Source organism: Buceros rhinoceros, unplaced genomic scaffold (assembly GCF_000710305.1).
Source record: "Buceros rhinoceros silvestris isolate BGI_N320 unplaced genomic scaffold, ASM71030v1 scaffold3831, whole genome shotgun sequence".
NCBI lineage: Eukaryota > Metazoa > Chordata > Aves > Bucerotiformes > Bucerotidae > Buceros > Buceros rhinoceros.
The window spans coordinates 85835-102887 of record NW_010394685.1 but is presented as its reverse complement, the minus strand read 5'-3'; the positions used below and the strand labels follow the sequence as shown (position 1 = coordinate 102887).

General features: G+C 40.4%; 1 protein-coding gene across 1 annotated transcript in view; it reads right to left on the bottom strand.

The window, feature by feature from the left end:
* FBN1 (fibrillin 1) overlaps positions 1–17053 on the bottom strand; it is a 132826-nt gene that overhangs the window by 44364 nt on the left and 71409 nt on the right. The window contains exons 18-30 of the mRNA XM_010145292.1: positions 15901–16026; positions 15146–15265; positions 14059–14196; positions 13009–13059; positions 10229–10354; positions 9221–9445; positions 7852–7977; positions 7631–7759; positions 7015–7140; positions 6751–6876; positions 6138–6260; positions 2537–2662; positions 1566–1691 (exon numbers count right to left, since the gene is read on the bottom strand). Of these exons, the coding sequence (XP_010143594.1) occupies positions 1566–1691; positions 2537–2662; positions 6138–6260; positions 6751–6876; positions 7015–7140; positions 7631–7759; positions 7852–7977; positions 9221–9445; positions 10229–10354; positions 13009–13059; positions 14059–14196; positions 15146–15265; positions 15901–16026 (1668 nt within the window). The remainder of the gene's footprint in view (positions 1–1565; positions 1692–2536; positions 2663–6137; positions 6261–6750; positions 6877–7014; positions 7141–7630; positions 7760–7851; positions 7978–9220; positions 9446–10228; positions 10355–13008; positions 13060–14058; positions 14197–15145; positions 15266–15900; positions 16027–17053) is intronic.

The window sequence follows — 17053 nt, the reverse complement described above, 5'->3', positions numbered from 1 at the left end:
CCTGCTCTGCTTCCTCCTTTTTCTTAGTCAAATCCAGAAGATTTTGGTGATTTGAGTATAGTCACATCTCGGCTGTAACAGCATAACAAATACTTAGACCACTGATCTCTTTCAAACTACTGAGGCCCTTTACAGCATCTGTTATAATTAAGATGTCCTGGTGGTTTTCCTGGTGAGCGTCATCCTCCCTGGGACATCCGTACATAGCCAAAAGCAACAGATGATGGGCCGAAGGAAAGACAAAGACGTGCGAAGCGGTGGGAAGAGCCCACATGGCAGACAGCACCCATCCAGAAAGCTGGGCTTTGCTGGGACCAGGAGGGAGAGATTTTCCTGCTTCTCCTTTAGCTAAAAAGTATTGCTTGGGACATTGCCACTACCCTGCGTCACTTGATGCCAAAATGGTGGCTATTTCCAGATACTGCCCCCGCAGTCACACCTCAGCTTCCTCCCCTATCTCCAGGATCTTTCTGTCTTTCGCCTTCTACTAGCTGCTTCATCTTCCCTGACTTCTCCTTGTGCTGGGAGTGACAGTTGCACCACGTGTAACTGATCAGCACGAGCGTTTTCAGGTCTAGAGTACTGACAATCTTCGTATAATTTAGCACACAAACCAAGAACACTGAAATGTCGGTCTACAGGGTACGATTAGGGATTTCTTGGATTTAGATCAGTTCGTATGCAAGTCAAAGGCAGCTGTTACTTATGTGCAACTATTCGTCCACGGTCCAATATGCAAGTATAACTCCAGCTCTCAGATTTTTATCTGAGAGCCGTAGAAAACAACAGATTCATATATCTGGGGCACTTTCAGAAATACATTATTAACTCTGAACAATAAGGGCAGACTAAGAATAAAAGTTTGTCTCAAAGATATTGCCAGAAATGTGTTTACCCTAAGTCTACATTAAAAATTATACTAAACATACATTTGCATTCATATTTGGGCAAAGCCTAAGACTCTCAACACCTTGGCTTGAGACACCAGTCCTAGCATTACTAATATCATGCCCTCAGAGCCTGTATATTTGAACCTCATTTCTGCTTGCTGGCAACACAGGAAATAACGCAAATTCTGATTTTGCTGATATAACGTAGTTGGGTAGCTGTATTGTTGCCACTTTACAAAAGCTGAACATGTATTTAAGCACACATCTCAAGCCATATGTGTTTGCCAAAATACTGCTTGGAACAGATACCTGTTATTTGCATGCACAGTACATACGTCATTAACTAATCCAAACGCACTGAGGTCCTCAGGAGTCTGTCAAGTTACCGGCAATGGCATTTTCTGTTCTCTCAGACCAACAACAACGCAGTAATAAGCCAGACTGTGTTCCCCGTGGACGCTTTGTCACTTGTTTCAGCAGAAGCAGCATCAGGCTGAATGCTGTGCCACTGAAGTTCAGCAGAACACAAGCTCAGCAAATTTGGATAAGAGATACAATATTTAGCAAAAATAAGTGAAAAGCAGCACAGTGAGAAGAGGCTTTGGACAGTAGAAAAAAAGATCATGCAGACTGATGAGTTTTTCTAGAAGTTAATAACTAAACTTCAAAACATACCTGTGCAACCAGTTGTGCCTTTCTTGCCTGAATATCCCATATCACAATGACAGATAAACGAGCCTTTCGTATTCTCACAGGTTCCACTCAGACAGATGTTTGGATGCAGTTCACACTCATTAACATCTAAAAAGAACATTAATTAAGATTTATTAACGAAAATTCTTAAAAAATAACTGGCCAAATCCCTTGAGATATGTCGTTCTAGTACAAAAATGGGTCTACGTATGCAAAGAGAAAACTGCTTAGCTTAGTTATTCCTTACCTAGTGTACATTTTGAGGTCCGGTTTAACTCTGCCACAAATATTATCACATTTGTATTAACTTGCCTTTAATTCCAATTTACCTTGAAAAACTGATTCAGCATATAATCCAAAGAATGATTATGACTATTTATTATGCTTTCTATCTACACGTGACTGTGTATGCTTTCATATATGCTTCCATACATTATGTAGTTTTGTGCAAACATTTCTCCTCAAATACACTCCAGATTTTTAATTTAAAAGTGACAATTTGGTTTTGGAGTTGTATTGTTTCATGACTTTGTTCTACCAGTGTACAGCACTTGCACATTTATTTTGTCTCAGAGAGAAGCTGTCTTAGAGACAAGTTTAAAATCAGCACTGGTGATTTTTCTTGCTAGAAATTTTCCACAGCATCATCCACCAGCACTTCCATTCTGCAAGCACTCTTACATCTGAGTTGTATGAAAGCCTCACTGGAAGAGAACCCAAAGACATGATGCTATAGATCACCTCGTTTGCATCCCAATTCACATGGATATACAGAGATTACACCCGCGTTTGCCAAACACAGCTTGTGCAATGGGGCTGGTCCTATGGACAGGTGGCCAAAATCAGGGCATAAAGAGCACCACTTGAAATATCATTGTCTGTCTAGTTGGAAATAGTGCCTTAATAAACAATCTTTAGTTAACGCAGATTGGAATATACGTCCTTTCACTTACCTATGCAAGTCTTCATGTCTTCAGATGCCATGAACCCATCATAGCAAAGACACCGGTATTCTCCTGGGATGTTTGTACACTGGCCTCCATCACAGATGTTAGGATTGTCTTCACACTCATCGATATCTACAGGAAAAAATCAGATTAAAATATGCTACCTTTGTGCAATGCAACTAACCGTAATCATGGCAAGTAAACATTTTAATGCTCTGATTAATAGATTGAAACCTTGCAAATAACTGAATGGGACATTGCAAAATTGTCCTGATGAGTAAACTCCTCACCTCCAGCTAAAGTCAGTGGCAAACATGCCCTTCTGACTCCAGTGGGAACAGGAACCGACTTGTAGGTAAAAAAGTCACTGACAGAAAAAAAACCCAACAGAACCTTTGTCACGCACGACCACATAAAATTGGAGATTCTCGGACAGAATCCACCATTGCTGAAATCAATGGAAGCTCTAAAGTCAAACGCAGTGACAAAAGTACCAGACTTCGCAGAGTTTTAAAAAGCCACAGTATCTACAGAGTATCTCTACAGCTCTCAAGGATGGAGACAAACTGGAAACACAGAGTCTAACTCGTGATGGGAACAATTACAGGATACACATTTACTTCACAGAGATTTTACGGTTTTTTTTAGCATTTCAGCTGACTGGCCAGGCCAGCCATATAGTTACGTCCTCTAGCATGTAAGCTGTTTTCGCAGTTCATGAAATTGGCCATCACTGTTTGGGGCCAAGCTGCAAAAGCAGACACTTTATGATATAAATGCTGCCATGCTAACGTCTGGAATCTTTCAGAGTCCCTGAGGTTATATTTAGTGTTCCTCGTAAAAATCCTTAGAATCACCCTGTGTCAGCACCAACACAGACCAACAAGAGCAAATATTAGAAACTCTGCCTAGTGATACCATGGGAAAAACATCAGCACAAAAAGGACAAGATTCAGGAACCCCCTCCAAGAGGAAGAGTGCAACTCATTATCAGACCAGTCTATTGTGGATTGCAGTAATTACGCAGCTACAGAAAAGGAACTCACTTTAACTTAAAATATTATGTTCATTATTCTTCTGCATTTCTAGTAGCTAGTGCTTGTGTGGATACACAACTTCTGCAAGGATTTCCCTGTTCATCTTAACGAGCAAATAATGTTGGCAGGGACATTAGCCTGAAAATGTTAATTTCAAACGGAATTTGAATTAACATGCAAAATTAAGCTCTAGAAACCGGGATAATAATGACAGAAATAAAGAACTTTATTTACTAACCTGTCACTGTACTGATTCCACAGTTGGGGGAAAGTCAGCTGACAAAGAACTTGTTGTCTCTCCTAATTGAGCTGATTATTTATGCATAACCTCACCAATTCAAACCTGACCTACTCCTGAACTGAACGGCATTCTTACTAGCTCAATTATCAAGAAATATATTCGTAATGGCTTCGAGCTTTGTGTGATGTTAAAGATAAAAGACATGTTCACACAGAGAGCAAACTGAAAATGTAAAATAGGTGTTTCACATGCTCAGGTCACAGGGCTACTATAGCTTATATCACGTACAAACAGCTAACACTGTAAAAACTGATCCTGAGTGCAATGAGTAGAGAATGTCACAAAATACATTTTTTCTTATTTCTGACTCAATTTGGGCAGAGGCAAAATTTCAGCATGCAGATTTTGAATTTTCACCGCATGTTTATATACGTAATTAACATCTCTTCAAGAGAAGGCAGCTGCATTTTTAGATACTAAAAGGGTGGTGAAGGTGACTCTTCACATCTCTGGATATTTTCTTAGGTAGAGTTTGACTTAACATCCAAAGGTGTCTGGTGTTTCTGCTATTTAAACCTTTTTATGTGTTGGCTACTGCATTCAAGTCTTTCTTAGAAAAGAGTTTGAAAATTAATATCTAATAGCTATTACTGGCTGAATTATGAATGAAATTCCATTTTTCAGAGTCTAGGCTGGATATAAATATGCAAAGAATCACAACTAAGATCAGATGCCTTTTTTACTCCTCACCCAAGTAAGATCTGACTACAAACTTCTATGGACATGTTTATGGTAAAGTTAATGGGTGGACAAAACCACTGAAAATTCATCCCTTCCACATAGCAAAGGCAACTGCTTCCTTCCTTTTTAATTTTGAGAAGGGAAAGATGATAGTTTCCTATCCATACACAGGAAGGTGCTCTAAACGATTCGCTCTGATTTTTGGTTTAGAGATGTCTTTGGGTGGCTGAGGGCAAGCAGGAGTTTCTAGCCAGGAGACTGGAAAGCACTAAGACTGTTCAAGCATACACTTCAGTCGTTTGGCCCCAGTCAAGCCAAGAAGCTGAAAACAGAGAAGTGGCTAAGAGATCCCCTCTCCCCAGGTCTCCCCCTCCTCCCTTCCCTCTTGTGTTCCTCTAAACCTGTCACTTAGGTTTAGATTTTGAATGAGGCACAATTTTGATCAACTGGTTTTATTTCTGCATTGAAAAAGAGCCCCCAACACCGATGTCTAGGCAAGTTTTCACATGAACTTGCCTTTTCTAGAAACTTGACATAAAGCAAACTATTTCTCAAAGCTTATTTTAAGTGTCGAAATACTTAAGTTTAGGGTCAGTCAAATTTCCACTTTTCCTAGTTGATTTCTTTCTTTCAAGGGTCCGATGCTTGCTGAAGATCGGTTATTTTACATCTTTCTGACAGCGTAAGCTACAACGGGGGAGCAAACTACATCTAACTATGCTAATAAGGCTCCTTTACCCTTTGGAATGGTAGCGAGTTACCTTAGGGTAACTGAGAACCTGGTCAGAGGTCTATAAATACTTATGAATTTGAAATGCGTGTATCAATTCAGTATAGAAAACTCTCCATTTGTTCAACTATAAAGGCAATTCTATTCCAAGGAATTAACCCTGTTATATTTCTTGTGCTCTTCAAGCAGCTCTTGGATGGAGTTGGCAAACAGCTGGCGAATACTCACGTGCCTCAGTGTGCCAGTGGTTGTGCAGATGATACCACACCACCACAGAACAGGGCAATCAGCTCCTTTCCTATCATTTCTCTCTACTCCTCTCCAATATAACCATACAGTACACGTGCAGAGTATTCTGGCTTCCATTCATGATGATTTTTTTCCTTGATTTCAACACATTTGGAATTTAGATCTAATATAATACCTTAGCAAGAAAATTTATCTCCTACTAAAAAAAATTACAGCTTTTTGCTATGAAACTCACAGAATGGTAGGGGTTGGAAGGGACCTCTGGAGACCATCTAGTCCAACCGGCCTGCTAGAGCAGGTTCACCTAGAGCAGGTTGCACTAGACTGTGTCCAGGTGGGTTTTGGATCAGAACCAACTTGCACACTTTCTGAAATTACGAAGAATCAGTTCCCTTTAAAGCAATTCAGTTGCTTTGTCCAATTCTGATACTTTGGAGATGTTTATTATAGAAAAAAGAACTTCACTTTCCATGCATTATTTACCCTTCTTTTTTATTTTTTTTAATCACAGTATATTTGTTACAATAGCTTTAATGTTAAAAAGAAGGTCAGTTTTTAAACTACTGAAATAAATCCTTCCAGCAGAAAAGTTCCCAAAATCTCCCTTACCAGTGCATGTCCTGTGGTCTGGCATGAGTGCAAAGCCTTGTTTACAGCTACATTCATAGCTGCCCTCTGAGTTTGTACAGAAGTTCTCACAGCCACCGTTCATTATGCTGCACTCATCAATATCTAAACAGAGAAAAATTACAGTGAAAACCCACAAACACCTTTTACTTTAAAGCACATTTCAAGGATGCCCTTTGGGTCGGCTTTCCAGACCAGCATCAGTCCAGAATCTACGCCTGATATCTGCACACTCTTTGAACATTCAAGTGTTTGCAAATACAGGCATTGGGATGGATTTCAGGCAAAGGGAGGGAACGAGAGAACATTATCTACACGTAAAAAGACTTAGGCCATTTAGAGCAGCATGCTATTTTATGCATCATGACTGATTTACTAAAGAAAATAAGCTATCACAGAGTTAACTGCAGCACTGTGATAATTTCATTTCTCACAATAATGGATGGCCTTATTTTGGTTTTTTTGCACACTATTCTGGCAGACTGCACTACATTTTTGTATCGTAGTTAAAAATATCTAACCACTGAAAATGAAACAGTTATTTGTATTTCATTTTCCCTATTCGCTAGAGACCCCGTGTAGATTTTGTCCTTACCAACACAGTACAACTTGTTGTCTGTGGACTGATAGCCGGGGTTGCAAGCACACTGATACTTTCCAATCAGGTTGACACAACGTCCATTTCGGCACAGGTTGGTGCTTAGGTCACATTCATTTATGTCTGTGCAACAGAAAAAGAGGAATGTGGTTTAGGTCTGAAATGAAAATTATGCTAAAGCAAACATTTTAAGTACATGTGCAACACAAGAGTGGTATAAAAAAGCTGTGCACAATATTGATTTTGCCTGCAGTGTCTCACCTACACATGCAGAGATATTTGGTGATATCTGATGGCCTGGAGGACAATCGCACCGAAAACTTCCCTCTGTGTTGATGCAGGTGCCGCCTCGGCAGAGAAGAGGATTGCGCTGACACTCGTCGATGTCTGTGGGGAGAAGGGAAGGCACATCACTGCAGGGGCCAGCACTGCCACAACAGCAGTCCATCCTTCCCCACAGCCTGCTACCCATCACCGCACCATCTGCCTAGATTAGCTCTGGAGCCTTTCCTACAGCTAGTCATCCCTCACACTACAGAGCAGTCAATAAAATAAAACAAAATAAATTCAAAAAGGCTACTTCTAAATTTTAATCTACTCTAATTCTGAAGTTCAGGATGGCATCTCAGCAAAATGGGGATTGTGCGGATACATTTAATATCCTAAAATCCTGACCCTTGCTCATTTAAGCTTTGGCATCCTGCAGAAGCAGTGAACTCATATTTGGTGCAGAAATCAAGTTAAGTGAGCTTTAATAAGAGTTACAAAGCAGGACCTAAATCCAGGTGCACTCGAACCTTCAAAAAATTACAAAGTAAACAAAAAAAAAAACATGCAGAGCATACTACTGCAGATCTACGGTCTACAAATAACATACCCATGCAGTTTTTCATCATCATAAATCCACTTTCATAGCCTTCAAAACATTCACATTCAAAGTCTCCAGGAGTATTGACACAGATGCCCTGGCCACAAAGATCAGGAGAGATGCGGCACTCGTCAATATCTGGAACACAAAACGCATTCACAGTATTCTCAAAGGAGTTCGGCTTTTTCTTTCCAAATCAAAGCTATGAGTGATACACCCATGTGGCTTACCTGTGCAATTCCTCTCTTCAGAATCAAGGGCAAATCCACTGTCACATCTACACTTAAAACTGCCGATAGTATTTCTGCATTTTCCATGGGTACAAAGGCTGGGGAACATTTTACATTCATTGATATCTAAAAATGAAACAGTAAGGACATATGACGTTATCACTTCACACAAAAACAGTGCATGAAAGAACAAGGCTGACTTCAGAGCTCATCTTTTCTCCTGTTAATGACCCCTCCTTGGGGAAACTGTACACCACACTACACAAACTGGTACTGACTGCCGCCTAACCAGCCACACAGACACTCCGCAGTGGAACTGCCAGCAGCACTTTCTGCCATGAAATGGCATTAGTCTGCCCTTTGTCCTGCAGGAGCTGGGCTGCAGCTCACTGAAGTCAACAACAAGATTTCAGCAAACAGAGGATCAAACCTACAAGGGCAAGGGGAACCTCCAAAAAAAGCCATTCGGTTCTCTGAGGAAAAAATGTGACTTCCATGAGTCACAGAAAACATAAGGAGCGTAAATAAAAGCACATGTCACTTTTCTTTATGGGTAATTAATGGCTTAGTAACTGTTTATAAAATTAAGGCTGAAACTAACAACAAGCAATTGTCATTCACGTATTTTCCCATCCTTTCAGACTTCGGAATGTTTAGGTTTCGGGTAACTGGCTTTCTTTATAAACATATTCACATCCACTTGTGCTTTTGATGTTGTCCAGCTTAACCCCACTGGTAATCCCAGAAAGACGGCTGTCAACACATGATACTAGGGTGCCACTGTGTGATTCCCATTTAATGCTGGAAGTTCACCAAAAACAGTCATAACAAGACTGGGGTTTAGTAAATTAAACTCTGCTGATCTGAGCTATCACTCTGGAAATGTTTTTCTCTACTTCTCCAATAGCTCCACAAGAATTACCAAAATCACTCATCCTCCCTTGCTTGCTCCACAGTAGAACTAAAGTTATTGCAGCCTGCACAGGTCAGGATTGCTCCTTCAATTCATCAAAAGCTGAGTGTTCAGTTTGTTCCCATGAAGTGCCGGGTTTTCAAAGCTATTCCATCAGCCAGAGGTGCCATTAGATGCAACACAGGAGGCAAAGTCAGGCACAATTTAACCTCTCTAGTAGAGACAAAAGTTTAGAGTTTTGAGGTTGCAGTATTATATGGCACTCAAAGGTCTGTGACAGACTAAATTATCTTGTGTTTTACTCTGGCCTTAATTCCCATGAAATCTAACAGGATTTTCAAATGTGCTGTAAGGTGAGTGTCATACCCAACTACCACTGAAATCTTCAAACCCACAGGAGCTGTCTGAGGGAAGAGGAGGAGGAAAAGCCGGCAGAACCATAAACAGATCACATACCTTTAGAGAAAGGCTTCCCAGTTATCTCTATCTTCGTAGAGAACCCAGGTCCTCTTGGACAAAGAGCTTCAAATTCAGGTGATCCCTTCAGAGGACACTCCTCGCAGTCAAAGCCCCAGGCTGCCCCCACTGAACAGCAGCAAGCATCCATTCGGTGTCGGCCTGGTATCTGGGAGGTGCATTGCTCATCTTCATGCTGCAGGTAGCAACTCTCCAAGCGAATGTCTGTTGGGCAATTGAACAAAATGCCGAGTGAGAAACTATAGTTCACCACGAAGGAATCCTTTTCCAGAACCCCTTCATAAGACAGTTTGCTCCATGTTTCTGTGGACTCAGAGGAGAATACCGAGCACACTGCATAATTTCTAACTGCAAAATATTAACATTAAACTCAGAAATTAAGAGTTGAAGTGAGTTTAAAGCACCATTCTGAAAAATGGTGCTCAACACTTGAGGTAAATTTTTGATCAGAAGAGGATTTTAAGCATTCCAGCTTAACACATCTATATAAGGCCTTTTAATTACTACAAGCTATGCCTTGTTCTGAGACAAATTTTAGCCTTCTACTGTCATAAAGGGACACAGGTGCTTCAGAGGAACAGCACGCGTAACTTCTGCATTCTGTGGCACTCTCCATTAAGGTGTACAGCGTGGCTAGGAACACCACATCCCTCCTCAGACACCTGGGTCCCAGCCCACAGTGGTCCCCCTGCTACTCTTCCAACCTGTACAGTGCTAAGAGCACAGATGATCTGTAGGGATTTTTCAGATGAACACTCTAGAACTAAATCAATGCTATTCACCAGCTAGCAGATGATGACAGGCTTTAGGTACTGCCACTGGAATCTGTTCATAATCCCGCTGAATTAAGTTCATGTCCCTGATGGATTCCATTTGAAAACTACTTATGTGGACAAAAATAATTGTAAGAAAACATGCAGCACAAACATTGCTCACCACAAAGACTTGCTCTTCCCTAGCAGACCTGTAGATGGAATTGACACCTACCAAGACACGTCCGTCCAGAAGCGTCTAAAGTCATTCCACTGGGGCACTGGCAAACAAAGGATCCCAAGGTATTGACACACTGCCCATTTGTACAGATTCCAGGGAACACCTCACATTCATTTACATCTATTTCCAAACAAAAGGTGAATGAACAAATCAGGAAAAAAATTATGAACATTCTAATGTTTGCTTTTTAGGACAAAATACAACACACACACACACACACACGCCCCCCCCCGCCAGCAGTTTACATGGCCTGACAAAATCCCGAATATTTAGGATTTCCTATGCAAGTCAGTCAGAACCAATTAATTACAGAAAATCACCGATGCTTAGAAATAATACATGTTGCTACTTGCCACTCCTACACATACTCAAATCAAACTCAAAAGCAACAAAGGGGCATTTAAAAATTGATACAGTTTTCATACTCACTGTGGGCCGGATTTTTGAAGCAAATGGGCAAAGAAAGGTAAAGGTAAGTGCATAATGAGATTATGTCATATAACAAGATTAAAGTACGCTCTGTTTTTTAAATGTTATTTTAAAGTTTTGTTTTGTTTATGTTTGTGTCTTATCAGGCACACCTCTGCATGTCTGAAAACTACGACACAGTTTGAAACCTCCCTGTGACCTTGTCAGCAATTACTAACTTTATATAGAGTAAAATAAACTCCTTATGACTGCACACAGAGTTTAACTTCATTAAGTAAACATTATATTTTTATATTTAATTGGCAAATTTAGCACTTTTGAGTAAGGGTAATTTGATTAACCGTGTTAGATTGGCCTAAGCATAAACAACTGTTTAATAATCCAAGAGTGGGGTCCTCCCACCAGTGTCCTTTGTGAAAAACACGCGTCACAGCTGCCTTCAGGAAAAAGCCTCCAGCATTAAACGCAGCCCAAGACGAAGTGTGACAATTTTTAAGACGGGAGAGGGTAAGAACAAGAAATAAGGGAAGAATTTCTCTGATAATCCACAGCTGAACACCCCCGTTCAGAGTGATCACCGAGTGGGTAGGCTGCACTCGCTAGCCCCCAGGCAAAACTCCCGGTGTGAACAGACTCTGCAGCTCTCAAACCGCGGGGAGCGGGATGGAGGATAAATGTGGGGCGGACACCAGTGGCCTCTGCCCTTCAGCAGATACTATAAACAAGAGGCAAATACTGACTGGAAGGCAGGAAGCAAAGCCAGTGGACTATTAGAAACCACTGAAACAGTTCACGTCCTGTGAGCAATGCTCCAGCTGACAACTCCAGGGCTCACCCATAAACCAGAGGAACATTGCCAGTTGAGTTTGCACAAGGTCCATTACTCATGTTTCATGGGCTGTGTATGGGAGAATTGAGCATCACCTTTTGGGAACTAAACTTACTCTCCTGCCCTGTCTCTCACTTGCCAGTAAATTTCCTAGAAATCTTCCTGTCTTGAAAAATGCTTACAATGGGTGAAACCCAAATATGGCATCAATATGTTAAAAGCAGGGGAAACTACACTGAAAAATCTGGGGTTACCCAGGTCCCACTGAACTGAGAAAGATGAAAGCATGTAATAGATGTAATACGAAGTGCTGGTAAAGGAAATGCTAAAACCAGCTATGTCTACATCTTGGAAGGATAAACTTTCCGTCCTAGCAGTGTTGAAAATGTTCTAAGACTTTCCTTGTGAAGAGAGATAGGTGGGGCCACTTTTTTTTCCCCTTTTCTTTCACTTACACTCCAGAAAGTGTTGCTGAGGTCAGATAAGTTATGTACAGTGGGTCTGCAGCACAGACGCGCCAAGGTATTCAGTCATCATTTGGAAAGCAAAGAATATGTGTGAGGGGTGTTCTCTCTTTTTTTTTTTTTTTAATTTTATTTTTTTGTTAAGGGAAAAAACAATGTTTCTTTATGGAAGCTACATATGGAAGTGATTTTTTAAAAATACTTTAACTGCAGTGTCATGTAAGATGTTGTCAGTCAGGATGATCCACAGCAGTTTGAGACTCTCTGAGCCTCTGCATGTGATGGTAAGATGCAGTACTTTCCTAGCACTTCAAATCAACTGAAATGAAGATGAAACAGGGTGGGACCTTCAGTTCTCACAGAAGAGTATAGAGTCATCTCATACCAAGCAAAAGGCTACACATTCGAAGAAACCTTTAACCTTTTCTTTAACCAACATTTAACTCTTTCCGGATGTCTTTTTTTTTTTTTTTTTTTAATAAGATAATGAAACTATGCTTTGGAATGTGATTTCATATAATCTGGCATTAATCTTTTCCGATGGTTTTTTTTTTTTTTTTTTTTAATAAGATAATGAAACTATGCTTTGGAATGTGATTTCATATAATCTGGCATGGAGGGAATCCAAGGTTAAGAAAAAAAACTAAAAACCCCCACTTTCATGTTAAATATAGTCTTTCAACATTCTTTTTCTGAAGCCTAGTAGTGGCTTGTCATATCACTGTATCAAGATGCCATGTTTTATAACATGTGTAAGATGCATACTTTGCCCAAATAGGACACCCAGTTAACAGCACTTGAAGAGAGAAAACCACCTCCTTATACTGGCAGACTGTATTTGCAAGTGTGTACTTTGAGATAAACTGTGAGTATGCAGGAATGTTAAACAAACTGAAACTAAATTAATCCCTGAAATAACTCTAATGAAGTCAATGGAACTACACGAGGTAAGAATTTGGCATAGAGTTTCTCTATGCTAAATTAACCACTTAAATCAAAATACTGGTGCTTTTCAGTCAAGCTCTGATTTATGTTAAGGCAACAATAAATACCTTCACACAATGTTCCTCTTATTCTTGAATATCCCTTTTGACATATTGGGTCTGTAAAACAAACAAAAATGAACTTTTAGAACGCTATAATCCAAAACTCACAATTAACTTATTGTGCAAAACTAATCAAGTGAAATATCATCTAGAGTTTATTGCTGTGAGAAGTCTGAGTGCTCAGACACTATCTCAGTATTTTCTGAAACGATAAAGAGGTAAGATGGGGTACTACATAAACTACATTAGAGTGTCAGCCATTATCCTCTTTTGCTTCCCGTGTGTCTCAGCCAGCTAACCCGAAAGCGGTTACACAATTTCTGCTTCATTCAAATCAACAAATTCATTTAACCTGACCACAGCATATTACCACTCTATTTACCATGAATGGATGAGGATGAATTCTGTTAAGATGCACAGGATGAATTTAACTAAAGATCTGAGCAAACTCGCAGCTTTCAGCGTACAGAAATAGCAACCCACACACATTTCTGCAGTCACTGGCTCATCCCTGGCTTCCCAGCTCATCCCACAGTTCAGTCTAATTACTAAGTAAATATGAAGAGACCTCAACCCATTTCTCGATCAACAGTATGATGCTCTAGGTCATCAGTTAATCTACAGAGTATAATACCAAGGGCTACTCCCTCTCCTCCCTCCACTACCACACCAAAGATCCATTTGTTGCAAACATTTTTTTGGAAGCTCTGGGGAATGTGTATCTATTGCTACATCGTTAGGAACTCTAGTTCACTAATTACAACAAACCATGCTAAAGCGCTGCTGGAAGTTACAGGCTGTAGGTGTGGTCCCTTCCCTTCAGAATTTAAACTAGTAACTGGATTGCTATCAAATCCAGAGTTAGCACCTTGTATAGCTACATGCTACCTCTCAAATATTAAGGCTTCTCTTTTTCCTACTGAATAATGAATGAGTGCTTGATAATAGAATGAGTAAACTTATTCGTCTAGCCTGTGCCCAAACTTCTACAACAATAATCTGGATCAACATCAGAATAGGGACAATCCCAAATTCCTGAGGAAAATGGAGTGTTACCTCGTTCACATGGTGTACACGGGCTTCCCCAAGCAGCACCTAGTGAGGAACAGCACTGGGACTTCAGAGTTGCTCCATTTATATTTATTTCACATCTTCCATCCACTATGTTCTGCCAACAGGTACCCTTCACAGTTTCTGATTGGAAAAAAACCCAATGCATTGTCATGCAGATTGTTGAGCATTATACATTAATGTATTTATAAACATTTAACCATGAAAAAAAATCACCTTTCATTATAACTTACCACATCAGATCCAAATTTATTTGAAAAGCTCTTAATTTATCCTTCTCTGTGCTGGACTATAGTCTGAAATCATCCCAGCACAGAGCCCTTGCAAATCCTCATTTATGCTTATTGTCCTTAACAGGGAACATCTCAACACCATTCAAGATTTGAGTCACTGTATTTATCATGGCTCAGATTAGAGGCACGTGCACAAGAACGAGGCAGGTATGAACTCTTTCTAGATCTTCCATTAATCAGATCGCCCGGTCTGGAAATCTGATCTTTCCATACAGGGAGTGGCAGGAGATAACTAAGGATCAGACAGAGCTATAGTTCCACAGTTTTCCTCACTGACTAGGCAACAGCTGTAAATTACTGTCCCTTCAGAATACATAAGGGAAGAAATTATGAATCCAGAGAGTACACGAGTCAGAGCATTGTCTGTGGCTGCTCTAGAGGTGGTCTGGACTGATACAGAACTTACTTGTGCTCCACCTCAAATAGAAAACTGGCATTTCTAGAGAGCAGATCTTAAGAAGAACATCTTAACCCCTCTTACAGGAGTAATTAAGAGGGTGATCTTAGTCCTGAAGAAGCAGTCTTAGCATTTCTGTATTTGTTACAAAAAAACTTTACCTCTTCGATTTGATATGGAAGCACACCATGTTCCCAGGTGCTAGTCACACTTCATGTACCCGCAGTAAGGGTGAAAACAAACACGTTCTTAACACCGTTTTGTTAATATTTTCCACCAAATTTATCTACACGAGTTATTTTTAAATATTTTCTAAACCTGCTGTACAATGTCACTGAACATTTTCAACCAGCAAATGTAAAATCTTCAGAAGAATAAATACCTATGCAGATGGTTCTGGTTGTATCCAAGGTACTTTCAGGAGAACATTCACAAGCGAAAGATCCTGGTGTGTTTTTGCATACCCCGTTAACACAGGGGTTAGATTCGCACTCATCAATATCTGGAAGAGAAGCACACTGCCGTTAGTGCCAGGAAGTGTTAATGAACATACACATGGCCTTTTTCAGCCTGCAGAAAAACGGAAAAACCTCTTCTCAGGCCCAGTTTTCCGGATACTGTTTTTCTGTGGCCAAACTCTTCACAGTAGACTACTGATGCATGTGTCCTGAAGACACAGAACACATTAGAACATTGAAACACTGGACCTGACAGCAGCAGCTCATTTTGCAGTGATAAACAGCTATAGCCCTGTTTTGTGGTGATGAATTACGTTGTTTGAATGATCTGATACACGTCCTGTCTGTGGCTCACACAGGGCTCAAACTAGGAGCCACCTGGCTCTGTTCTCCACATGGTAACAGATTAGTAAAATGGTTCTTCTGCAGTTTTTCTCACCCTTGGCACAGTGTGGGCACACTGGTAGTACTCAGTGAGGAGGATGCCAGTACAGACCTCATACAGGCTAGTCCATGAGGTTACCTAATGCTTGCGTTTTAGACTCGTCTCTCCTCATTCCTCTACTTCCCCACACTTTTTAAGTTCTACACATTACAGCTTCATCAACGTTCAAATTATATCTGGCGCAATCTGAGAACGACCCAAATGAATAGGATGAAAAGGTGGGTTACCAATTACCTTCACACGTCTTTAGGTCAGGAGTGTATACAAATCCTTTTGGACAGGTGCAGGTGAAACTTCCAGGGGTATTTCTGCATTGCCCATTGTCACAAAGCAGTATGTTCAGCGCACATTCATCAATGTCTATGATGAAAATACAGAACTTTCTAAGCAAGCGTTTCAGGAATAGAAGCCAGGACACTATTTCCCTCCCAACAGCCACATTTCATTAAATTTTGTGTATGTGGAGAGCACAAGGAGACAAAAAGGTGGCGGGAGTGGGGGTGGGACGGAATACTCACACACATGACTTGCATTGTTTTTCAAAGACTCTAAAGAGATTTCTAGATTCTTTTACTAGACAACAGGCTTGGAATTATTTTAAATGGAAATGACCATTCCAAATAAACTAACACTAAAGATCCCACTTACTGCACCTTCCTTCTTCATGGAAACTACCATTAAAATAATGGAAAAAACAATAGTTGTAGGAATTAAAACCACACAAATATTACCTTGAGAAAAATTAACTTTATATTTTGCTTTTTAAATAGGGGAAAAAAACCCAAACACCACCCTTTTTGTATATTTTTTATGACTTTTTCCTGAGCTTGATTCTTTAGCAGGCTGCTTTGCTTTTATAAGAGCTCGTACTCCCTTTCTACACATAAGCATAATATGCAACAGACACGCCATGGTTCAAAATAAAGCTGGGAATCACACTTCCATCTTGCCTATATTGTGGAATAGTTCTATGCAGTCTCTCCTTCCCTGCACAGCAACCCCCTCAGTCATGAAAGACATGAGGAGGGGATTGTTTTGGAAAGGTTTGCTGGTCATCCTGGTCTTTAAAACACCATTTTTTCTAAGCTGGCTCTGAACTGTCTTAGATGTTATGGTTAACAAGGCCAATGCAAGTCTACACTTGCTTCAGAGGTGAAAAATTTAAATAGAAATGCTCGTGCTAAATTTCAAGAGCCCTTAGGAAATCTTTGGAAGAGCTATCGTCATTACAGAGAAGTTGCAAAAAGGAGGCAATGGGCCATGAATGGCAGGTGAAGACCAGGAGAGACCCCGAGAGCAGACAAGAACAACTGGCCAAGTCAGAGATGCCTCAGAAAGTGTTGAGAGAAATTGGGAAGGCTCAAAGGGTCAGCGCAGCAGCTGGGAA